The 26,466-nt window shown below is 34.8% G+C and overlaps 2 protein-coding genes across 2 annotated transcripts in view; both read left to right on the top strand.

Annotated features, from left to right (window-relative positions):
• Window positions 1–6,382: 6,382 nt before the first annotated feature.
• On the top strand, window positions 6,383–8,747 carry foxl2a (forkhead box L2a). The gene is made up of 2 exons (XM_037776143.1): window positions 6,383–7,965; window positions 8,510–8,747. The coding sequence occupies exon 1, from the start codon at window positions 6,865–6,867 to the stop codon at window positions 7,786–7,788; it is 924 nt and encodes a 307-aa protein (XP_037632071.1). The 5' UTR covers window positions 6,383–6,864; the 3' UTR covers window positions 7,789–7,965; window positions 8,510–8,747.
• Window positions 8,748–23,441: 14,694 nt separating this feature from the next.
• pik3cb (phosphatidylinositol-4,5-bisphosphate 3-kinase, catalytic subunit beta) overlaps window positions 23,442–26,466 on the top strand; it is a 63,819-nt gene continuing 60,794 nt past the window's right edge. Inside the window, exon 1 of the mRNA XM_037776099.1 lies at window positions 23,442–23,746. The gene's annotated coding sequence lies outside the window, so the exon portion shown is untranslated. The remainder of the gene's footprint in view (window positions 23,747–26,466) is intronic.

The raw sequence follows: 26,466 nt of genomic DNA, 5'->3' as shown, positions 1-26,466 counted from the left end.
AAACTGGGGTTGTCCCAGCCTGTCCAGGGCAGATGCACCAACACATATGGACTCAAGATGAAACAATTAAGCATATGTGTTAACACGTATATACCTAGGTGTGTTTTACCTATCTTTAAGCTACAAGTGTAGCATGCATGTAAGGGAAAAACTACAGTAAAAGAGCAACAAGGATTAGAAAACTCTTCAACAGGCTGCTTGATGCTCCCCTAAATTTAAATCATTTATATATTGAGTCTGGTGACCATCATTCCATTTAGCTGTTTAATAAATCTCACATCAAGAAAACGGTTCCACTTCATGATGCACAATATTTTTTTGCAATACACAAATTTCAATATATATTAAACTTCTCCCACTGTAGAGACAACATTCAGTTTTATTTATCATATGCACGACAATTACAACAAAGCAGTGGTTTGCAGTGAAAATCTTGGGTCTCAGATTCCCTTCAACATGCTCATTAAATATTTATATGAAAAGGGAAAATCACACAAGCAACTGCAAAATGACAATCTAAGACATAAATATTGCAAGTTAGGGTTTAAATATACATTTAAATATAAATTAATGTAAAATAAGTACTGTAAATTTCTGGTAGACAGTATTAAATGGAAAAAAAATGTATGTAAACAGAAATTTAGTAGGTATATACATGATTAGAGGTAATAAATATATATACACAGGTGTAAACAGTTTGTAAAACAGTAAGTAGAGTATATAGAGCTGTGGTGACAGTATAGTGGTACGATGGTATTTTTTTAATTCAGCTACGGTATTTCAGAGGATGTGTGTATTTGTTGTTACAAAAGGCACAGGATAAAGTTAAATTAAATGTGTTCATCCGTGTGATATTAGGCTATATTTACACAGCAGGGGTTCCCTTGAAAAAAAATATCCAGTGTAGGCTGACTCAGTAAAATAAAAGAATTTGCCATAATAGAAAACAGAAAAGTGGGGAATTACAAACACAATTGTGGACTTGTGACCTGCAATGTTTATAGCCTATTGCTGTGTTGTTGTCCTTGTATTGTATTGTATTTATTTTTATCTGATATGGACCTATGTGTCTGAAATAAAGTTGAATTGAACAATAATTTTTAATATTAATTACAACTAGTTGTTGAATTACATTTTTTAATCAAAGAAATTATGCAACTAATACCACCAATAGCCTACAACTGCTACTATGCCACCACTACCACTACTACTACTACTACTACTACTACTGCTACTATACCACTAATAATAATAATAATAATAATAATAATAGTAACAATAATAGTATTAGTAACATATATTTTTTCACAATTGTTTATTATAAAAGAGATGCTTATGATTAAACTATTATATTGTATGAGAGAGCATTGCATTTATTATTGCAATTAATAATGATGGGCTAATAATAATGTTAATAATAACAATAATTGTAATAATAGTAGTAATAATTATACTAATAATAATAATAATAATGATAATAATAATAATTATAATAATTATGATAATAATAGTAATATATAAAAAAAAAAATGCAAATAGAACCAGTTTTCTGTCAGGTATTACCTCGTTGCCAGAGCCTGAGTGATGGTGGTGGTGGAGGAGGTGGTGGTGGGCTTGGTGGTGTTGGTTGTTCTACGGTCCCGACCTGACCTGACGGATCCGTCCGCTGCATTCCACCCGCACGCGCTATGATAAACATCCTAGTCCTGGACCTGCGAGGGCAGGAAGTGCGCGAGGACAGGAATTCAGCTCTTTCAAACTACATTATGACCAAATGCAGAGACGAGACGCTCCTCAGATCCTCAGCTCATTGCGCGTTGGGAGGTTACTAATGCGGCCTGTGATTGTGGCACCAGAGACAAGTCTTATCACTATACACATAGGCTATATTATTGCATTAAGGCTGATGGTGATGCATGCATAACCTACATGTTACATGCATGCAATAACATTTTTCATAAGTGTGTGTGTGTGGGGTGGCCTGTTGCATCTTTTTATTAGAGGTGTTGAAACATTTAGAGGATGTATATTTATCTAAGAAGAAAACACGGACTCTTGTCTGTCTGTGATGTGATAGTGGTGTTGCAACACGGTGATAGTTTCACTCACTGCAGTGCTCGTCGCTGTCTCATGTCAACTCATGCGGCCCACAAAATACACTTTGTAGTCTATAGAAAAGATGCATTTTGACAGGATATAATATGGTATGCGAATCTGTTAGAATGAAATCAAGTCAAATTAATAATAATGATAATAATGATAAATTGTTTTAAAAAATGTACAATGAAGCCATGTGTCAAAAATAAACTTTGTGTGCAGAGCAAATTTCCATCCATGAGCCCATAATCACACTGAGCAAGTTAACATATCAGTATGAATTGTATTGTATTTATTTTATTTTATTTATGTATATATATGTATATGCATATATACCCATTTATATATTTATATATATGTATATATATATGAGTGTATATATGTATATACATATATATACATGAATAAAATAAAATAAATACAATACAATGCATACTGATATGCTAATTTGCTCAGTATTGATTATTATTGCATATTATATATGTATATGTGTGTATATATCCTGTATATGTGTGTGTATGTATATACTATGTGTTTATATATAGTATTATAATAACAATAACAGACATATATGGGCTATATACTTATTAATTTGATTTATATTGGTTGTATTGAAAATAAATCAGAAATTGACAGAATTTTGAGAAACCATGTGTCAAAAATAAACTTTGTGTGCAGATTAAATTCACATCTATGAACCCATAATCACACTGAGCAAGTTAGCATACTATCAGTATGAATTGTGGCCATAAGTTCCTTTTTTTGTTGTTATTTATTTTGTTTAATTAATTTGTTTATATGTTTAGTTTCCCTGCCTATACGAAAACAAGCTTTATACTATCAAATGAACATTCCTGAGTGCCTCAGTGAGGCATTACAACCAGTTCAGGTTTCAGGCTCCTTGTTTTATTTACGGATTGCAGACATGCTCGTTTTCATGCTTTGTTGTGACGTGGTGCGCGTCACTGCGGCAGCTCAGACGTTTAACAGGTAGTGATGGAGGAGAGGAGGAGGAGGACAACAAAAACATTACAAGACCAAATACTTTAACCTGAGGACACCATGTCAGTAAGTTTACAATAGAGAGAAAAATACGTAGCCTGTAGTCAAACATTGCGCAACAACTAGGCCTATACCATGAAAGTTTCTCACAACAGGTAGGCCTAACCCACAAAATACCTGGTGGATTACATTGATAACCTATAGATTTTAAATAGCGTTACCATGGTGATGTACGGGGTTCACCAGAGAGGTTTTGAAGGGGCCCTCTGCAAAATTAAGAAATATTAAATGATGAAATTAATATTTATATTGCAGACTATAGGAAACAATTTGAGTTTATTATTTTTCATATGCATATTTGCACATTAATTTGAAAGATTTTGGTATCTAGTTCAATGCAAATGCTAAATTAGCCATGTAAACAGACTGATGTGACAAATTTAAACTAAATGTATCTTGTTTATTGTTTTTTTATTTTGCACAATTTAAGATTACACAACAAAAACATAAATGATTATTATACAGTGCAGGAAGAGGCAAAAAACACTGGGCTTATCTGAAGCCTCCACCTAGACACAAGATTAATATAAAGAAATAATATGACTATAGTGATAACAAACAATTACAACAAGATATATATAATAACAACAATAACAATAAATATATTTTTTTTTAAAAGGATTTTTTGTGAGGATGATATTGATTTAAATATTTACAAAGATTTCTGGGCAATCGTAACCAAACAACATTGTGAGTGGGAAAAAACAAAAATGATAATAAAAAAGATAAAAACAGATACATGGACAACATGTCTTGTAAAGGTCTTTCCTCGAAAGATTGTTGGGTGATTCCTTCTTCTATTTTTGTTTTTCAGTGCAAAAGCAGCGAAGACGACAAGACCACAGGCTTTTCTCTGGAACAACAAAAGAAGACTAAACAACTCCCAAAAATCATGAGGTAAACCTAAACACATAGCAGGCGAAGGCAGAGGAGGTTTATTTTGTGGTCCCTGCTTGATCTTTTGACAAACTTACAAACCACTTCACTTGATTTGTCTTGATTTGTGTGTCTGGTGTAAATGAACAGTAGCTTAAATCATTTGTTATAACACCACAATTAATAGAAAACAAAAAGAAAAGAGGAAAAACAGGGCTTTATAGTCTAACCAAGTTAACCAACTCTCTTTCCTCATATGATGTTTCACACTGGTGGCCTCTGTCATAAACAAGCATTAATACAACAGGCTATATCCACTTATAAATATTATTATTGGTTCAAGATAGATGGATAGATATACTTTATTGGTCCCAAATTTGGAATTACAGCAGCAGGTTATCCAGACAATGCAGTAAATATATGATACATATCAGCACAAGAGATAATATCTATAGTATGCATAATATTAATAATATATTTACTGCATTGTCTGGATAACCTGCTGTTGTAATTCCCAATTTGGGATCAATAAAGTATATCTATCCATCTATCTTGAATTGTGAATTACAGCAGCAGGTTATCCAGACATGCAGTAAATATATGATACATATACATGTCAACACAAGAGATAATATCTATAGTATGCTCAATATAAATAATGTATTAGAATACACTATAAATATATCAGACTACTACAATTAGAAAATATGAACATAGAATAACAATAGCATACTATAGACAGTAGCAAAGTGTACAATGACATACTATATATTAGAAAAGTGTGCAAGCTACATTTTCTTCTTTAAAATAAAATAGAAAAAAATAGCATTGATCTGCAAATTGATAAAGGGGTTTATCTCTTCTTGTGTCATTTGATAGCTGTTTTAATTAGCATATTGAATGATGTAATGTTTTAGCTAAGCCACATACTTACAACGCAGACGCATAACAGTGGTGTTAGTCTTAAACATGTGAAAAAGACATTAAAACAAGGAATAACATCATGCTGAATCTGTGAGTCTGTGGTAATTGCACGATGAGAGATGGTTGGCTCTCAGCAAGGTTCAGCTGCTGCAGACTGGCTGCAGACTGGCTGCAGGGTGATGACACACATGCCAATGCTGCTCCACCTGCACAGACTCCCAGAGCACGGAAATACACTCCCAGAGAAAGGAAAGCCGAGGGGACCCTCATGGGTGGCCAGAGAAATGTATACTCTCTCCTTGCACTTCTCTCTCTCTATGTGAGCTAATTAAGCAGCACTATCTATTCAGAGTTTAGTTTGCAAATGTGCAGGTCTTTGGTGTGAGATGAGGAAGTGGGAGACATCATTTGGCAGAACTTATGCAAATATATTTGGCTGTATTTTGACTAAAGTTGTTTAGAACGAATTTTGTTGAACCAACCGTTTGTCCAGGCGAGAAAATAGGAATATATAATGTAGAAAACATATATGACGTGAGCTAAAATGCAGGATGGGAAACAGATCTGAAGATATTTGGCTTGTTTATTTATTTTTAAATTGTTTGTTCCAAGTATTTTATTTTCTGCTCGAGAATATCACAAATTCATTTGACCAGTCATTTCTTTCTTTCTTTCTTTCTAACTTTCTTTTGTTTTGCTTTCTAACCCACAAAGCAAAACAATTTATGTCTGATAGCATTTTATACAATTGAATTTAGTTTAGTTAGTTTAGTTTCTATAAGTATTTCAGTTTCCAAGTATTTTGTTTTCTGCACGAAAATATCACAAATTCATTTGACCAGTCATTTCTTTCTTTCTTTATTTTCTTTCCTTCTTTCTTTCTGTCTTTCTTTTTTCTTTCTTCCTTTCTCTCTTTCTTTCTTTCTTTCTTTCTTTCTTTCTTTTGTTTTGCTTTCTAGCCCACAAAGCAAAACAATTTATGTCTGATAGCATTTTATACAATTGAATTTAGTTTAGTTAGTTTAGCTTTTACTTGTATTTTCTCTGTGATTTTTTATCCTGTTTGGATGCAATTATAGTTTAATATCTTAATACCATAATGTGCTATTTTGACTGAGTGTGATAAAAACGAATTTCAACAAAAGAGACGGTTTATATATGTGTGTATATATATATATATATATATATATATATATATATATATATATATATATATATTTGTGTGTATATGCAGGTATGTATGTATGTATGTATATATTTAACTTATTTATTTAATTGTTTTCTCATTATTTAGACATTGTGCTAAATGCGATCCTGATTTGATTGTTTTTTTTATTTTATTTTATTTTGTTCTCTGCTACTGTAGGTTTGTACCACACGAATAGGCGGGTGGGCTGGGTGGGCACAATGTTTATTATACAATAATATATGTATATGTACACTTAAAAAAAAAAAATGGAAACAATATTGTCTCCAAATAAAAATGAATAAAAAAAAAAAAAAAAAAAAAGAGTCGGTTTTTTTTTTCATTCTCTGTAACTCACCGGAGGCGGAACTCAAATACGCACCACGTCGCTTCACGGAGAGCATTGGAGAGAAAACGCAGCCTGTCAGTGAAGCTGAGAAAAAAAAAAGAAAAGAGAGGAAAGGGTTGGGCTTACTGACTCACAAACCACAACTTGGGTTGCGCCTCCATCAGAAACCAGTTTAGAAAAATCCCCGTTGGAGAGAGAGGAAGGTCTGGTGCATGGCACAAAATAAAGACTTCTCTGTGCGCACTTTGGAAGACAGCTTTGCATCCTGAGGTTCAGCAACACATCATTATTTTGCGCATCGAGGTTACCATAAATTAAGGTTTGCTTTTCTGCATTTGGACTGGACTTGTTTTGTTTTTTGGTGTGCGCAATGATGGCCACTTACCAAAACCCTGAGGATGACGCAATGACCTTAATGATCCACGACACCAACACCACGACCAAGGAGAAAGAGCGACCCAAAGAGGAGCCGGTCCACCAGGACAAAGTCCCGGAGAAGCCGGATCCGTCCCAGAAGCCTCCGTACTCATATGTGGCTCTCATCGCCATGGCCATCCGGGAGAGCACCGAGAAGCGCCTCACTCTGTCCGGTATCTACCAATACATCATCACCAAGTTCCCCTTCTATGAGAAAAACAAGAAAGGTTGGCAGAACAGCATCAGACACAACCTGAGTCTCAACGAGTGTTTCATCAAAGTCCCTCGTGAAGGCGGTGGAGAGAGAAAGGGGAATTACTGGACACTGGATCCGGCTTGTGAGGACATGTTTGAGAAGGGGAACTACCGGAGACGACGCAGGATGAAGCGACCCTTCAGACCTCCACCGACGCACTTCCAGCCTGGGAAGTCTTTATTCGGAGGAGACGGCTATGGTTACCTGTCTCCACCAAAGTACCTGCAGTCTAGCTTCATGAACAACTCCTGGTCGCCCACTCCGATGTCCTACACGTCCTGTCAGATGTCCAGTGGCAACGTGAGTCCAGTGAACGTGAAAGGACTCTCAGCTCCATCATCTTATAACCCTTACTCCCGTGTGCAGAGCATGGCACTGCCCAGCATGGTGAACTCTTACAACGGCATGAGTCACCATCACCACCCGGTGCATCCTCACCACCATGCACAGCAGCTGAGTCCGGCCACAGCTGCAGCACCGCCTCCGGTTCCGTCCGGTAACGGAGCTGCAGGCCTCCAGTTCGCCTGCTCTCGTCAGCCTGCAGAGCTCTCCATGATGCACTGCTCTTACTGGGAACACGAGACCAAACACTCGGCGTTACACACGAGGATTGATATTTAAAAAGTTTACCAAAAAATGGTAAAAAATGAGGACTCCTGAGAGTGCAGAGTTAATTCCTGTGATTTCAAAAAACAAACAGAACCAAGAGTATTTTTTTTTTTTTTTAAGAGACCATTCTGAAGAGCTGTTTGGGTTTTCCAGCTGACATCCATCCATATAGATGCCCATGAGGAGGAGGTATATATGCAAGAGTTGAGAACGTTTTACCAAATGGATTCGGGAGGTTAAAGAAGTCATCAGGACACATCAGGTAGCACAAACTCTGGGAGACATTTCCTGTGTTACACTTTGGACTGATGGTCGGTATTGTAGACATAATTGTGCCTATTGCTGGCCTTGCTTCAGCTGTGTGCGTAAAGATTTCTCTCAACTTTACGCACGACTTATCCTAACGTTTTGCCAAATGAAACAGTGAACATAAGATGCCCTAATTAAGTCATTAAGTGCTTTAATATGTGATTGAATCAGAGCTCAATTTGGCCCTGTTAGTATAACTTGCACTGAGCAAAGGCCTGCATGGATGAAGCTTCACCTCCTGTCATGGTTGTGAAAAAAAGGTGAAAGTGTGGGTATAAAGATCCATCAGACTGACAACAATATACAATTTAGGGTTTCCTGTGATTTCAAAAAACAGAAACAAGAATATTTTTTTGAAGAGACCATTCTGACGAGCTGTTTTGGGTTTCCAGCTGACATCCATATAGATGCCCATGATGAGGAGGTATATATGCAAGAGTTGAGAAAGTTTTACAAAATGGATCAGTCATCAAGACACATCAGGTAGCACAAACTGTGCGAGCCATTTCGTGTTACACTTTGGACTGGTATTATAGACATAATTGTGCCTATGATAAAGCTTTTGTTTTTCATTAGGATTAGGATAGACATTGCTGACCTTGCTTCAGCTGCGTGCGTAAAGATTTCTCTCAACTTTACGCACGACTTATCCTAACTATTGCCAAATGAAACAGTGAACATAAGATGCCCTAATTAAGTCAGTGCTTTAATATGTGATTGAATCAGAGCTCCATTTGGCCCTGTTAGTAACTTGCACTGAGCTAAAGGCCTGCATGGTGAAGCTTCACCTCCTGTCATGGTTGTGAACTCTGTTGGGTTATAAAAGGTGAACGTTTGGGTATAAAGATCCATCAGACTGATACAGATACAATTCAGGGTTTTTCACATTTTCTTGATCCCCACATGTATGATATCATTTCCAATATGAAGCCAGCCAGTGCCAGGTTTTTGTTAATCTTTCTGATTATTATAATTTTTTTTTTTTTATAAACGTGATTAGCTATATTTGTCTCATTCATGTTGGGGCCATGTTTCATTTTTAATTAGCACTTTTCCCTCTTTTTTCTAGGTTTGTGAATTTCTTAATAAACTTGTATTTCTTAAAGTAACACAGTGGTCATGAAGTAATCTGTTTTACGCTTTAGGCTGTGATAACCACTGTTGGCTTTAGAAAATCAACAACTATGTGAAGGTAACGCAGCATATAAAGTATTATAATGCAGTATTTTAACAGTTTGTTCAGAAATGCTATAAGGATAATCTTATAGGTAAACCATTGAACAGAGCTATGAGGTTTGGCTCGGCACTTATTAACGCGTAAAATGTCTGATATTCAGGCATTATGTCTCTTGGAAAATTCATATATAAATATGAATATATTTATTTTAAATAAATATGAATATATTTATTAAATAAATATGAATATATTTATTTAATCAGTTGCTCATTTATCACAATTTATGCCCATATATTAATTTATGTAATTTGTGTGACTACATAAAAATAGAGATAGAACTATTCTACAGTAATAAATAATAATAATAATAATAATAATAATATTGTACATTTACAGTGCCATTGATAACTGTCTCCCACAGCGATTGATGTCTGTTTGACAAGCTATTTATTTAATATGTTCTGTGTAAATGTCTTTAACATGCAGTATATGCATCTTTCATAACGAAATATTTCATGTTACCCTGAAGTCACTCTAAGATAAATACGATCTTTTTCTAGTCTATATAATTTGTATTTAATATAATTCACAAATGGTTCCATGTCAGTAAAAAAAACGGCGATGCATTGAGGCTATGACCGTCCTCGGGTTTATTATTTTATTATATTTTAACCAAAAAAATGCACAGATCTGATGAAATGCAAAGCTTTCCACCCTCAATCTGATGTTATTTATGTTGGATGTTTGATCATGAACAAGAATACAAAAAGTAACCATCATTTTTTTTACCTAAATGTATTTTTATAGTTGTAGCTTCTCTTAATAATAATAAATTAATAAATAACAGCAACAATACAATTAATAATGTTAATTATAATAATAATAAAAACCTTCGATATAATGATGAAGTTGGCAGTATTTTATAGGATTAGCTGTGTTTTTCCTTCTTTTATCTGTGATGGCTGACAGCAAGAAAATAATAATGTTAATATAGTTAACTTGTGGACTAAATAATACAGAATCAGTTAGGACAACAAAGAAAGGAAGTGTAATAAAATTGGCAATGCAAAGTCGCTCATAATAATCCTTTGCAAAATGTGACATCAACAATAAAAATAATAATATTAATTATAATAATAATAAAAACCTTCGATATAATGATGAAGTTGGCAGTATTTTATAAGATTAGCTGTGTTTTCCTTCTTTTATCTGTGATGGCTGCCAGCAAGAAAAAGAATAATGTTAATATAGTTAACTTGTTAACTAAATAATACAGAATCATTTAGGTCAACAAAGACAGGGAGGTGTAATAAAATCGGCAAGGCAAAGTCGGTAATAATAATCCTTCTGCAAAATGTGACATCACACATTAAGAATAATTAAATTAACCCTTTGCTGTCCTGTCAAAGAGTCAGATAGTCTTCTCTGGAGGATGAAAGTTATAAATTCAGACAGACATCTCCTCCTCTTTTGTTGTCTTTTAGTGTGAGACTGTTGCATTACGTAGAGCCATGCAGAAGAGGCCAGATCTCCTCCTAATAAAAGAGACACGTTGTCGAGTGAAACGCCTCTAATACACCGACTGATCTCAGCTATAATCGCTCTCATATTATCACAGCCATGGGCCTTTATTATTGCCATCTGGTTCTACATTTAAAGGGGTGTCTCACTACAATGAGTTTACTGTTTTGACATCAGCTATCCTGCACTCTGAGTTATTGTTTTTTAAAAATGACCAATTAATATGACTTCCCATTGGATATTAGATTGTGGGATCAGGCTGCAGAGTCCAGAGTCTCCAGACATGATTTATAAGGTTTAGCCACACAAGTTCACCTTGATCCACCCTCTGTGCTGTCAAATACAGGCTCATCATCAAGACATGCACACACCCAGCCTTGCATATCAATGACCCAACAAACTGTTGCATGAGAATATATGCAATGGTGTAATATTAATGACGTTTGCATAGAGTTATTTTCTGTATCCAATTAATTCTTGTACTCCTTCTATTATATCACAAGTACATGATATATTATTGTGGGTTAATTAATTAGTGTGCGATTGCATTTTAATTAGTGAAGGCTTGTTGTGGACATTAAACACTATTTGAAACGTGCAGATTTAAATATTTCTACTATCTTTTAAATAGCTCGACTTAAATTCATGTAAAGGGGCAATGAATGCAACGAGCGCAGAAGATAATAATAGGCTATTATATAGGAATTTATCATAAGAAAACATTGAGACGAAAAAGCTCATACAGTTATTAACACTGCATTAATTAACAAAGCGGGTTTTTAAAACCAACATCTGTATTTTGGCTTTTTTGTTTTTGTTAACACGTTTTTAGGCAAACTAAAATGTAGATTATATATTTATTAAGTAGCATAATTTAATACAAAATGGCGAAAAAGTCACAAAGTTTAAAAGTTAAAAAAAAATACTCATTATGCACATTTAAATAGATATATATAAATTATATAAATTGAAATATAAATGGCTATATATAAATTATATATATATATTGTAAATAAAATAATTTATATTTTTTAAATAAAATAAAATAAATAAATAAAATAATAATAAATATCATTGTTGTTGCTGAAGTTCATATATAATAGGTCTACAAATATATATATAACAGGTCTACAAATGTCTTTTATATATTTATTTTATTTTATATCAGATATGGCACGGACTTGAGGGTATATAAATTATATATATTATAAATAAATAAAATATTTTTGATATTATAAATAAAGTAAAATAATAAATGAATATAATAAAAATGATTGTTGTTGCTGAAGTTCATATATAATAGGTCTACACATGGTTTTTATATATTTATTTTATTTTATATCAGATATGGCCCATGCAGACTTGAGGATGACTCGCAAGCTCTTTTGCTGACTTGTTTTAAGGGACCTATATTTTAAAAGTTGCATGACAGGAACTCAATGTCGAGAACATTTTCACCATCGCTTGTAAATAAAAATCTGCATGAAACCATAATTACACTGCTAAAATGGGAAGTCTGGATAATTCTAGGTTAAATAGTCGACCGTATAGCTAAAGCTCTGCAGCCTGCAGCCGTCCGGATGAATGAGCACCAGCTCTTTACCTCGTTTGTCTGCAACAAGTCTGTATGAAACTATACAGAAACATGAACATGCAATCAGCTTGTGGACTGACAAGCATCGTGGTCCAGTGACCTCCTCGGTCCATCCTCCATGCAGTGTGCATTGGGAGCTGAAATGTGTCCTCCTGGCTGCAGACTAAAGCTGTGTATCCTCTCTGCTTCCTCACATTAATGTTTTGTAAACAAGAAGGAGATAAGGGCGCGTTTGAAAGGCCAATGTATTCTAAACACTCCTCCAAAAAATAATAAATACGAGTGGTGTTTTTAGAAATTATGTTTCAACGAGTGTATTACATAAACCACACAGGCAGAGATGGATTTAATCATTTTAATGTTAGATGTAACATATTAAACACATAATAGGCTACATCAATTTAATCTTGTTCTTCTTTATTTAAGTTTTTTTTTGGAAGAAAAGCGAGTTTATTGATATTATACAGTTTACTATACAGTTGCTGATTTGCCTACATTTAATACATAAAATTCATGGTGGTAGATTTTGCACTTTATTTGTTTTATCTTGCATTTAGTTTGTCTTGAAAGTGGGGCTGTGAGTAGTAATAACATCTCACCATATATCCTATACCTCTGCAACACATGCGTTCAAGTAACACACAAGTGGTGTTTTTAGAAATTATGTTTCGGGGGTGTAACATGAACCACCACAGGCAGAGATGGATTTAATCATTTTAATTTTAGATTTTGTAATACAACATTTTTTTTTATTATTATTTTTTAGGGGACAAAATGAAAGAGCTTAATGATATAGTCTCAGAAATATAGCCTTTGCTTTGTTTATTGGCATATAGGCCTACTGGATCTCACAGTAGCTGATTTGCCTGCATTCAATACATAATTCGTGGTGGTAGGTTTTGCAAAATATTTGATTTATCTTGCATTTAATTTGTCTGTAAAAGTGGGTCTGTGAGTATAGGCCATAACATCTCACCCTATATCCTGAACCTCTGCAACACATGCGTTCAAGTAACTCACATAAATACGCACCATTTTTTGGTTAAACTTTGCGCCCTACATCTTTTCTGTATTAAGCCATAAACTGAATATATATATATGTGTGTGTGTATCTCGGGTGAGGCAGCAGGTGTGCATTTGTGCAGAAAGGTTGTCAGTTGAGCCGGTCTGCTGTGAACAATGGGCCTGCATACAGGATGTCTCAGCGGCTGACAGAGATAAGACCAAACAGACCTAAAGGTTCATGGCTCCAACAGGCCTGCTCTCACATATATACACTCCTCTGGTTGTAAAGTCAGCAGATCTGCAGCCTGGATGTGCATGTTGTGTTTCATTTAAGGAAATATACTGGGTGATTAGATTATTTTAATTCTGACTAAATAAATGAACTGATTAGTATTATTAAATTAGTTATTATATATTAAAATATGTGAACTAATTTAACTTGTTTCACTGTTCCATTAGAAACAGTATGTCTGCATGATTCACTTTTACAGAGTTTATCATGACATTTTTGTGAGTTATATTACTTAAAAAACTTAACCATGCAGGGAAATTATGAGTTATTTTTCCCATATATTAACCCAATATTAATAAGTGTGGCATTAGGGGTCATGCAACAATAAGTGCAGCTCTCCACGCTTATACATATGCAATAATCTATACGTGTTAGAATAAATGTTAATACTCATTTATTTCTGCAGGAGGTGAAAAGGTTTTGCGCAATTTAATGAACTGATTAGTATTATTAAATTAGTTATGATATATTAAAATATGTAAACTAATTTAACTTGTTTCACTGTTCCATTAGAAACAGTATGTTTGCATGATTCAGCTGGGGCGAACTTTTAGAGAGTTTATCATGACATTTTTGTGAGTAATATACCTTAAAAAACTAACCCATGTAGGGAAATTATTAGCTATTTCTTTCCAAATATCTTTTTTTTATATATACTTTATTTTTTCCCTTTTTTCAAGGCTGTTTTCATATATGCAATCCACTGTTTGTAATTACAACAGTCTATAAACCAACTTTTAAGTAGATGAGCTTACAGACAAACCCATCAAGTAGAGAAAACAACCTCAACATTCAAAACCAAAACAAAACCAGGAAAAGAAATAACAATAATAATAATGACAAAAAGAAAGAGTAGAGTTAAAAAAAAAAAACAACAACAACAACAAAGCAAAAAAAAAAAAAAAAACACAACAAAAAAAATAAATAAAATAAAATAAAATATTAACCCAAATATTAATAAGTGTGGCATTAGTGCTCATCCAACAATAACTGCAATTCTTATCACACTTGTGCAATAATGTAGTCGTGTTGAAGAAGGATAGAAGAATACATGTTAATTCTCATTTATTTCTGCAGGAGGTGAAAAGGGTTTTGCGCAATGTGCGGTTCGTCTTTTCCTCTGAGCGCGCACTGAATAACCGTGATTGTATCCTTTGTTGTGCTCTCAGAGATGACAGATTATAATCAACAAGACGAATGAGGTCAACTCATTGTAGAAGGAACGCATTTGACCCTCACTTCCACTCACACACACAAACTACCGGAGCGCGTCTACCTGCACTGTTAAGAATGTCCCAGTAAAATAACAGTAAAGAGCTGGCAGCAGGGTTGCCTTCATGTTACTGTAAAATCAACATTATTATACTGTCGCTGAAATCTACAGCTTTGTACTGTTAATGAAAAATACAGTTTGAACTGTTTTTTTTTATTAATTTCACAGTATTTTTACAGTTAATTTACTGTTTAAAGATACATTATATAGCTGTTTTTCACATTTCTTTTACATTATCTTACTGATTTGTTTTAATGCACTATTTATTTTTTACATACATTTTAATAAACATTATTTTTGGCTAGATGAATAGACTTAGCAGGTTACAGACATAGGAATAGTCACACTAAATACAATTAAAGGCACTTGTTATGAAAAAGGCTATAATAGACTTGTTGATACTTTTCCAAAATGTATGTCTCTAACTGGCTACAAGCACAGAATGCAAACCAGAACAACATGTGAGTGAATAACAGAGCTAATTCACTGATTTTTACAATCATGTACAATGTACAAGCCTCACATGTGCAGATCAGGTCCCAGAATTAAAAAAATACTGCATGAAACTGTTTCTGATGATACTTTAGACAGCTGATCAGCAGTAAAGTGCTGTTTTTTAAGAATGCATTATAGTTCAGTTAAAGTACTTTAACAGGTTTTCTTTTGTATTAACAGTAAAGCACTGTTTTTAGCAATAACAGGTTAATACTGTTGAAATCCTGCTGCAAATTAACAGCAATTCTTAACAGTGTGCAGCCTCGTTCCGGTGTATGACAGCTTGCATGCTCCACGAGGCACCGACGATGCAACCCAGCCGGTCATGTCACACGCAGGTTGCAGGTTTTCCCAATGCCTGCAACACAATTGAATTCCTGACATTCTCTCTAATGTTTGAGATTGAAGAGCAAGAACAGTTTCCACCTCGCACATCACCCTGAACCCATTGAAAAGGAGAGTAGGGGTCACTAATGTTTGGTATATATTTTGCTCCAAACAGGAAAATATGCAACGATTTGATTCGCAGAAAATCCGGCAATTGTTCCCAGTCAGTTTTTTTTTTCTCTTGTTGGAGCAGAAATACTCCAAGTTTCATTCTGTGCACATCTATTTCTATGACAATATAGAGCTGTTTATTATCAGAGAGTGTCCTCCTGGTGCATCCCCAATGTGATCTACGTGATGTTTTCAGTGACTGCTGATTTCCATCTTAATGACAACCCTGCAGAACAATAGACAACCTATAATAATTCTTTAATTTGCCAAAATAATTACAATAGTGTGTGTTGATATACTGCCACAGTTTATTAATAGGAACGTTTGTTAGCTGGGACCTCTGGTCACACAGAGGTTCATCAAATGTCTGGAAATACCGCGTCTATAAATACACACCAGTGTCATCTATTCAAGGAAAAGATGGACTGTCAACTATTCATGGAGAAAAATCATCACGCACTGACCTCTGTTTACCCTCCAGCCTCCACTGGGACGCTCAGATGTCACATATGCACCGCCGCTAACCAGACTGTCCGACTGAGCATGAAGGGGTCATGACCTTCAGAAGAGAGGGGTTGATGGAGAGGGGTTGATGAAGAGGTTTAATACAATTACATTTATTTCTGTTACAACCACACTCCATTCTGTTTTAGTCCTGTAATATTCCTGCACATTTCTAATTTTGCACATCTACATTTGCACATTTACAACCTCAATTATTTTTTTTATTAAAGAACAAAACATTGTAACTCGCACACTTTGCTAATGTATATAGTATCTTGCATACTTTGTTATCTTGCATACTTTGCTAATGCATATAGTAACTTGCATACTTTGTTAATGTATATAATATCTTGCATACTTTGCTAATGTATATAGCATCTTGCATACTTTGCTAATGTATATAGCATCTTGCATACTTTGCTAATGTATATAGCATCTTGCATACTTTGTTATCTTGCATACTTTGCTAATGCATATAGTATCTTGCATACTTTGTTAATGTATATGGTATCTTGCATACTTTGTTATCTTGCATACTTTGCTAACGCATATAGTATCTTGCATACTTTCTAGTGTATATAGTATCTTGCATACTTTATTAATGTATATAGTATCTTGCATACTTTGCTAATGTATATCTTGCATACTTTGTTAATGTATATAGTATTTTGCATACTTTGCTAATGTATATAATATCTTGCATACTTTGTTAATGTATATAGTATCTTGCATACTTTGCTAATGTATATAGTATCTTGTATACTTTGCTAATGTATATAGTATGTTATTGCATACTTTGCTAATGTATATAGTATCTTGCATACTTTGTTAATGTATATAGTATCTTGCATACTTTGCTAATGTATATAGTATGTTATTGCATACTTTGCTAATGTATATAGTATGTTATTGCATACTTTGCTAATGTATATAGTATCTTGCATACTTTATTAATGTATATAGTATCTTGCATACTTTGTTAATGTATATAGTATTTTGCATACTTTGTTAATGTATATAGTATCTTGCATACTTTGTTAATGTATATAGTATTTTGCATACTTTGCTAATGTATATAGTATCTTGCATACTTTGCTAATGTATATAGTATCTTGCATACTTTGTTAATGTATATAGTATTTTGCATACTTTGCTAATGTATATAGTGGGTTATACTGTGTTTATAATTTAGATTTTTTTTATAGTAGTTGTAGTAGTCGGTATATATATATACATTTCTCTATCTCTATCTATCTATCTATCTATCTATATATATATATATATCTGGACTACATAAAATGATTATTGCACTTTGGAGTTTTTCTAAAATGTAAATTTATTTCCATTTCACATTTATCCCAAATTATCTGGAACAGGAAAATAAACTTGATCCAGACGCTCTCTTCACTAAGCAAACAGGTTTTCATAATGGGATATCTGCTCCAAGCAATAACTGCTTATGTGCCAACAGACATGTTTGAACAGACAAACGTGCCAGCCAGCACTTATAATAATAATAATAATAACTTTATTTATATAGCAGCTCCCGTTACAAAGTGCTTCACAAACAAGGACAAATAAAAGAAAGCAGGAACAATTAAAGACAAGATCACAGTCAACAAATAAAAAAAGCAGAAGTAAAAATAATGAGCTAAAATAATTTAGCAGCTGATGTTAATTTCTGTCGTGTGGATGTGGCTGAACTGGCCATGCTTATACTGTAAAGGGAAATGCGATAAAGTGTTTCCGTTCTCTTGATTATGAGCTGCAAATTGCTTTGTCGGGACCGAAATGGCAGGTCTTTTCCCATCGTGCACTGATGGGGTCTATTTTTAAACCCCTTTTCCTTTCTCGCCCTCCTAAAAACTTCCGCAGGGTTGGCAACAAGAAGCTATTAGGATAACTCTTCTCCTGTTAGCATTCCAATTAATCAAAGATGAAACCAAATTCCCACAGGGATCATTAAGGGCCAGCACCTGTCATACCCATACTGTAGGCCGTATAATAAACCAGGACAACGTCTTGGTCAGACAGTGTGAGACACACAATCACTACATCAGCCCTCTATCAGTAATGGAAATGTGACCTCATTCGGATGTGAATGCCAAAGCTTATTTCACAACCAAAACAATTCCAAAATGCCCTCTTATTTATACTATCAAGAGCTCCTTCAATTTCATAACAGTGCAATGCATCCCTGTTAGGATACAAATTGCATGAGAAACCTAATGACACATTCTTCAATTAAATTAGTGATGATTCAGTCATTTGTTGTCTGTTATTATAATAGCCTTCCATCAAAATGTGTATTAAATTGTTATTTTATTGGCTCATAAATGATACGGTTTGTGAAGTAAGTCTCTCTCTATAGAGTGCTGCAGGAATGAGTCCTAAAACCTGGAAATTAGTTCACATTTTAGAACTTCTGGTTCCCTCGTCTGGAAGTCAATGTTTTTTTTTAATGGGTTTTTAGTTAGATGCCTGACATATGGTCTGTGGCTAACACAACGTTTTGTTCTACGACAAAAAATACATCAGTAAATACCCAACTAGTGAATTTTGAAGCTTGTGTATACTCTCATTCATGCAACTGTTATGTAGTTTGTTTATAGCCTAACGTTAGCTTTTCACTCCTGGTGATTGCATTCACACTTCAAACATCATAAAAGTGGTGTTCATTTGTGAAGATTATCCTGCTGAACAAAACGTGTAAGTATCATAAACGTGTGTTTGCCACAGAGCTTATTTTCTGCAATAATCCAAAACCCAATGGAAAAATCCCGTTGGCTTTTTGTTGAGGGAACCAGGGCGATGCTAACTTCCTGGTTGGCCTACAAAAACACGTCATCCCTGCAGCACTGTATCAGCTATAATATATACAACATAAAACAGGAAGTTGGTCTGACCCTCGCCCCGCCTTTCTGCACACGCCAAACCCAGTCCCAGGTCACATCTCAGACTCCGCAAACCGATTTCAGCCGTATTCCTTTCAAGCAATTACATACCTCTTGGCAAGACCTCACAATTAAACAAATGATGATATTTTGATATCCATAATTATACGCATTCACATAAGGTACCCTTTCAAGTCCAATATGCTTTTTATTACACGCTTATCATCTGTGAAGAGATTATGCACAGTGTGGGTTTGGACCGAGTTGGGGTACATTTAATCAAATAAGAGGAGCCGTAATGGAAGCATGCTGGACCCGGGACTAGGCTGCTATAGGCTGCTCCCTTTGAGCCAAGCTTATGTTTAGCAAATTTCAGACAATGAGAACGTTATGAGGGGAACTCTGAGGGAGAGCCCCGGCCCAGCAGCAGGTCAAGCACATGGCATATGACATAGCCTCATTTCTGTATCACTGATGAGGTGCGCCACACATACTTGTGGTGTGAGGAGATTGTTTAACTGTACGTAACTCTGACAAACATTTTTTTTATAATTGATGGTATGGTTCTGATCATGGCGTGATCTGGTGACCCTGAAGGCCAGCTGTATGTGGCTTAAAACAAATGGAGACACTGATTTTATTGTTTTAGCTCCAACGCTGTGGAACAAACTCAGCTGAGACAGACTGGCATTTATATAATATCTTGTAAAAATGTTTTTAATGTTCTTTTACATTTTGTTTTATCTCTCTACATTTGACCGCTTCTTAAAATCCTTGTTTTAATTGCATTTTCTGTGTATGATGTTCTTTAAAAAAAAAAAATGTTCATAACTCTGGTTTTGAAAGGCGCTATAGAAAGAACTTTAATTTTATTTTTTTGTATTTTTATTTTTATTTTTATTTTTATTTTTATTTTTATTTTTATTTTTATTTTTATTTGTATTTTTATTTTTATTTTTATTTTTATGGCACTGTAACCAGGCAAGTATCCATGTGCGGCAACCTAATGACACAGAATACCATCATTCAACTCTAATTGAAAGCAGTCACATTGGGAACATCTTTTTTTTTATGGAAGTTACACATATGTTCTCACTCTGAGAGAGTCATCATTGGTTCTCCCTTAAAACTGCCTCACCCTTAATTAGAGTGTGCTGTGTGGGTCTTTGCTGCCCCCTTGTGGCATGAGAAATGATTTGGATGACTTTTGAGCAGATTATTTCCTTTTGAATATTGCATTTATTTTTTAGGAGCTTTTAATACAATTCTGTCTGTATTATGTATTTTTAAAAAGAAATGTAACAATCTTCCATATTTAAAAGGCTTCCTTTTTGACAGATTTGGCCATTGTTCTATCAGCTCTTTTTGCCAGAGATAGCTAAAAATCTTACAGCAGCATAAGAATAAAAAACACAACAGAGTAATAAATATAAAGTGTATAAGAAGTAATATTAACACCTGTGCCTAGTAGAATAACAATAAAAGTAAGATACATTTAGTAAATTAAGTAAACTACATTCTGTCATTGTGTTGCTTCTGGATGGAATTACAGTGAAAATTAATTATTCCCCTTTTTGCTTTTCTCCTCAAAGACCCCTGCGGGTCCCCGGACCCCACTTTGAAAACCACTGCTTTATGCTACTGAGGTGCCCTTGAGCAAAACAGTTGCCAATCATGGTTTAACTGGGCAACGTCTAGCTGTAAATGTGTGTAACTGTGTGAGTGGGAGCTGTGTAGGCCTACTGTATATCCTGTAAGGAGCATTTGTGCCCAGCAATTTAGTACATCAGACGCTGGACTTTAACATAGTTTTTGACTGATGAACCAGTGTGTACTAAAGGTTAATAAGGGTTTGTCATTACCATGACAACGAAACGTATAATTCCAACAATATTCAAGATTCAAGATTCAAGATTCTTTTATTTGTCTTTTTTATGCTCCACATTAAAACGAAATTGTGTTTCACACATCCACCACTCGGTAATTCAGTGCAAAACAATTGGTGAAAACTATAAAGTAATTAGCGAATAATTAAGAGCACTAATAAATAAGCTAAAAGTACGCTAAAATCGAATAGAATAAATAGCTATAATTAAAAAATTAAAAATATTTTTAAAGGAACAGTCTCTTAAGTGCAGTTCACAATACCATAGCCTTGTATAATAAAGTAAGAGTGCACTATATGCTGAGATGCAACACCTCATTTGATCACCAGAGGGCAGCAAAGCTCATCCTTTACTTACAAACTATAAGTCTATGTTATGTACAAGGAGGGTTGTAGGCTGCTACAATCCTGTATTTCATAAACACATTTACAGCTACCAAATTGAGGCATAATGATGTTTTGTGGCTTAACGTGGTGGTTAAGGGCTAAATAAAAGTCTAATAACGGCTAAAGTGATTATCTGCTGATAATAAACCGAGTGGCATCATCTAATTCATCCACTCCTCTAGAGGAGGTTGAACATTATTGCATTTCCGGGTGAAATCACTGTCCAGAAGTTTTGTGCCGGTGGTATGTGGTTGGTTGTTGGAAGAAAGCCGGCTGCCCTCCATGCCTCAACCAGAGAACTGCACCAATCAGCTGCAGACAGTCACACACAGGAGACAGGAAGTGTGTCCTTCACAATAAAAGCCCTCACAGGGTCACTGTGGAACAGCAGGCATGGTTTCATGGTTTCAAAAACAGTAATAAATGCAAGTTGTGTTATGTTATTGTGAATTACTATGAATATGTTATGTTGCAAAAGACTATTTATGAATTATTTATTTATACAGGTAAACATTGGACATAAGAATAAAACATCCCACAAAGTACTGTAGATATTTGTTCTTTTCTTTAATATTGTTAGCATTTTTCAAACTTCTTTTTCAGACATTTTTTCCAGACTTTTTTCAGACTTTTTTTTGGGACATTTTTCAGATTTTTTTTTTATTACCTTTTTCAGACATTGTTTAAACTTTATTTTCCAACATTTTTCAAACTTTATTTTTCAGACTTTTTTTTCTGGTCATTTTTCAGACCTTTTTTGGGACATTTTTCAAAAAAAAAATTTCAGTCTTTTTTTCCAGAATTTTTCAAACTTTTTTTTTCTAGACATTTTTCAGACTTTTTTTCAGAAATTATTCAGATTTTGTTTTTTAGGGAAATTTTTCAGACTTTTTTTTCCCAACATTTTTCAAACTTTTTTTTTTTCAGTCTTTTTTTCCAACATTTTTTCAGACTTTTTTCAGGCCTTTTTTGGGACATTTTTCAGACTTTTTTTTTTTTCTTTTTCAGACATTTTTTCAGACTTTTTCCAGAATTTTTCAAATTTATTTTTTCCAGAAATTTTTCAGACTTTTATTCACAAATTTTTCAGACTTTTTTTTTATGGAAATTTTTCAGACTTTTTTTTTTATGGAAATTTTTCAGACTTTTTTTTCCCAACATTTTTCAAACTTTTTTCAGTCTTTTTTCCCAGCATTTTTCAAAAAATAAATTCAGACATTTTTTCAGACATTTTTCAGACTTTTTTCAGACCTTTTTTGGGACATTTTTAATTTTTTTTTTTTTTTTCATTTTTTTTTTCATTTTTTTCCAGCATTTTTCAGACTTTTTTTTACGGAACTTTTTTAGTCTATTTTCCAGCATTTTTCAAAAATAAATTTCAGACATTCTTCCAGACTTTTTTGGGGACATTTTTCAGACTTTTTTTTTCAGACTTTTTTCAGACTTTTTTTCAGACATTTTTCAGACTTTTGTTTTTTACGGACATTTTTTCAGACTTTTTTTTCCAACGTTTTTCAAATTTTTTTTCAGACATTTTTCAGTCTTTTTTTCCAGCATTTTTTCAACAAAAAAAAATTCAGACTTTTTTTCAGACATTTTTCAGACTTTTTTTTTATGAACATTTTTTTAGACTTTTTTTTCAGACATTCTTTCCAGACTTTTTTCAGACTTTGTTTCAGACATAGTTTTTTACGGAAATTTTTTCAGACTTCTTTTTTCCAACATTTTTCAAACTTTTTTTTTTAGGCATTTTTCAGAGTCTTACTGAGTCATCAGTAAAGGGGGTTTTATTTTGAATTTATTGAGCGGAAGTCCTATATTTTTCTGTTACTCTCTCAGACTTGACAGCTGGTGGCGGAGGGAGAGCAGGCGGAGGAAAAAGCAACGGTGGTGGTGGTTCACCTTCTGAAACAAACAGGAAGCAAAGCCGAGCTCCTCCTGGTCCACCTCTCCATGGTTCACCTGCGTAGAGACACCTGAGAGACACACGGCTGGACTGACAGTGGGTCGTCTGTCACACAGACTTTCTGGACGTCAAACTACTCTGCCGTGAAGACTGAACAGCAGTATTAACTTTCAGCTGCTTGGTCAACCCGGTACTCTCTTCCACGACCCCACAGCAGACAGTCACTGAAGGTAAGACCACTTGTTCTCTTAATTGATACATTGTAGCAGAGTGACGACCTCGCGCCGAACTCCCTTCATTAATGTATCAATTAAATGTTGCATTTCTTATAAGACTAATTAACGTCACCCTGCCTCGGAGAGAATAACTTAATAACTTCTGTATAGCATTTTTAATTCGACATTTATCCAGCAAACTAGTTCATCAACCATTTTTAGTTGAAATTAATCTGGTTTAATTGTTTGTCTGCCATGAAAAAAAGCAAATGAATTGTGTAACGACTTCAGTTTTATGAGTTGCAATGTTATGCAAATCAAGTGTTATGTATGCCGAATATACCAGGAAACCCTGAGGATATGTTAAGGATTCAAAATAGTTAAGAAAGCTGTTGACTTCAGCCGCAAACAGAGAAAACAATACAGTTAGTTAATGAGTTTGTTCAGTGGTTCCTCCATAGGAGAACAGAACAGAGCGGTTCAACCTCTCAACCAAACTCCTTGTATGTTAACTGTGTTTTTGAGTTTTTGGATAGGAGTGTGTGTTATATTTGACTACTTTGACAACAATGACAAAAAGCACATTTAGCTGTTTTATTCAGCTTATTCGTCACAGGTCTTATAGCCTCTAAACTTGGACTTTGCTGTTAACTAACAAGCCAAGTCTGTGTAATTTCATATTATGTGTCCTCTAAAAGGTTTTCATGTGGCAGACTCCTACCTCTCTTTTTGCTTTTTGCTCATTTTTTCTGAATTGAAGTGAAATCTTTTCAACTATTATTTGTCTCATTCTGATCTTCTTCAGTGACCCCTGACCCCTGGTCCCCAAGTCAGGGAACACAGATCGATAAAACCAAAAGTAAGCCTAGTCTAAGGGATCATTGGGAGGCACTATATGCTACTCTAAGCTGTGTCACTGATGACTTATGTGACTGTTTTGTTGTTGAGAAATGGTCAACAGAACCAAATAAAGAGGATATGAAACCTTGCAGAATGCAGAATGATTCATACAGTCAGCTTTTCTGCCATATTAACCTTTTGGTTTTATTTCATTCAGAGACAGAAGTCTGCACAGAGTAAATATCTTTGGTGGAGTTTAGCTGCTACGTTAGGTCACAAGATCCTCCTGATGTCGTGGAACTAAAGCTGATTCATAAAAACCTTCATGAATCAATAGTCATGGATTAATTTGACTTGGTGACTGTCCCAACTAGTCATTTCATCTTTATATGTTATACCTGAAAGAAGCCCGTGGGTGACTTGACAGTTAAGCTACTTCTTTAGAAATGTCGTAATTTAGATTCAGGTTTTGGCATGTCTCAGCAGTCCTCTTTCTCAGGAAACGTATTGGATCAGTGCCAGCTGCATGGCACGTTTAGCACCTGTATGCATGGAAATTGTTACCGTGACTGATTTTATGTGTGCTCGCTAAGTTGTTTGTGTTTGGCAAGCGACAATCCTTACACATCCTCGGGCTGGGTTTTCCTAAAAGGGGCCCTCCGCTCACGATAAATGGATTTATGAATTACAGTTTAGTTTGAGCTCAATCTGTGTCAGTAGGTCTGTGGTGGTAATGTCGGGCAACATGAGGACGATGTAACAAATGCAGGTTTTCTGACAGGTGTGTGTGTGTGTGTGTGTATACCTGGGTGCCCTCATGTGAGCTTACAGTATGTTCAGCAGCACCTGACTAGCCTGAGGGCAAAATGGTGTATACAGTGAAAAATGTTTCAGCCTTTAGATATTTTGCTACACCATTTCATTACGTACTTCTTTTAAGGCTAACCATGTCTCGTGGACAGGTGGGTCTATTACATGCTTTGGCCGGATATCAGGTTGCCATCTGTATTAGGACATTGCAGAAGATGTTGCAAATTGATGAGCAGCAGTACTGCTTTATAGCAATATTGGGTTTCTATTGTATTTATAGGATTTAACTCTCCAAATTAACCAAAAACATCTGGTTATTTTATCTATAAACAAACAGTTTAATTTTCAGAGATCATGATCTAAATGTACATTACATTCAGTACCATGACATAGGACTTTATCTGTATCACCCAGGACTTTATCCGTATCATCCACCCCTAACCTAACATCTTCCACGTGGCTATGTCGCATGAGACTCAATCTGATATTTCACGTTTGATTGTTTATAAACCTAAAACAAACACACCTAACATTTAGGGTAACGTGTGTAGGATTTAATGACATCTAGTGGTGTGGTTGCAGATTGCAACCAACTGAGTACTCCTCCGCTCACTCCTCCCGTTCCAAGACTGCGATAACGTGAGCCACCGAGTGCCATCCTTACCATAATAACACTACTTTAGGAGCAACGGATGTCAGACCGCGGCTGGCGGTAGCACTGTTTTACACTCTATGGCTCACGTTACCACAGTTTCACAAGCATGTCAGAAAACTACAGTGGTCTTCAGGTAACGTAAAAACGTGAAAGGCTCTCTCTGGAGCCAGTGTTTGGTTTGTCCGTTCTGGGCTACTGTAGAAACACGGCGGACTCCATGACCCGCTCCCTATGTATATATGAAGGGCTTATTCTAAGCTAACAAGAACACAACGATTCTTAGTTTCAGGTGATTATACACTAATGAAAACATAGTTATGAATATTATATTCCATTTCAGCTGATAGATCCCTGAAATGTTACACACTGTTCCTTTAAAGGTTGACTGCTCAGTAGTGTAATCTTCTCTGCCACAGTGATGAAAGCATTT

Source organism: Sebastes umbrosus, chromosome 7 (genome assembly GCF_015220745.1).
Source record: "Sebastes umbrosus isolate fSebUmb1 chromosome 7, fSebUmb1.pri, whole genome shotgun sequence".
In the NCBI taxonomy this organism is placed as follows: domain Eukaryota; kingdom Metazoa; phylum Chordata; class Actinopteri; order Perciformes; family Sebastidae; genus Sebastes; species Sebastes umbrosus.
The sequence above is the reverse complement of the archived record's forward strand: the minus strand, read 5'-3'. Positions and strand labels throughout refer to the sequence as shown.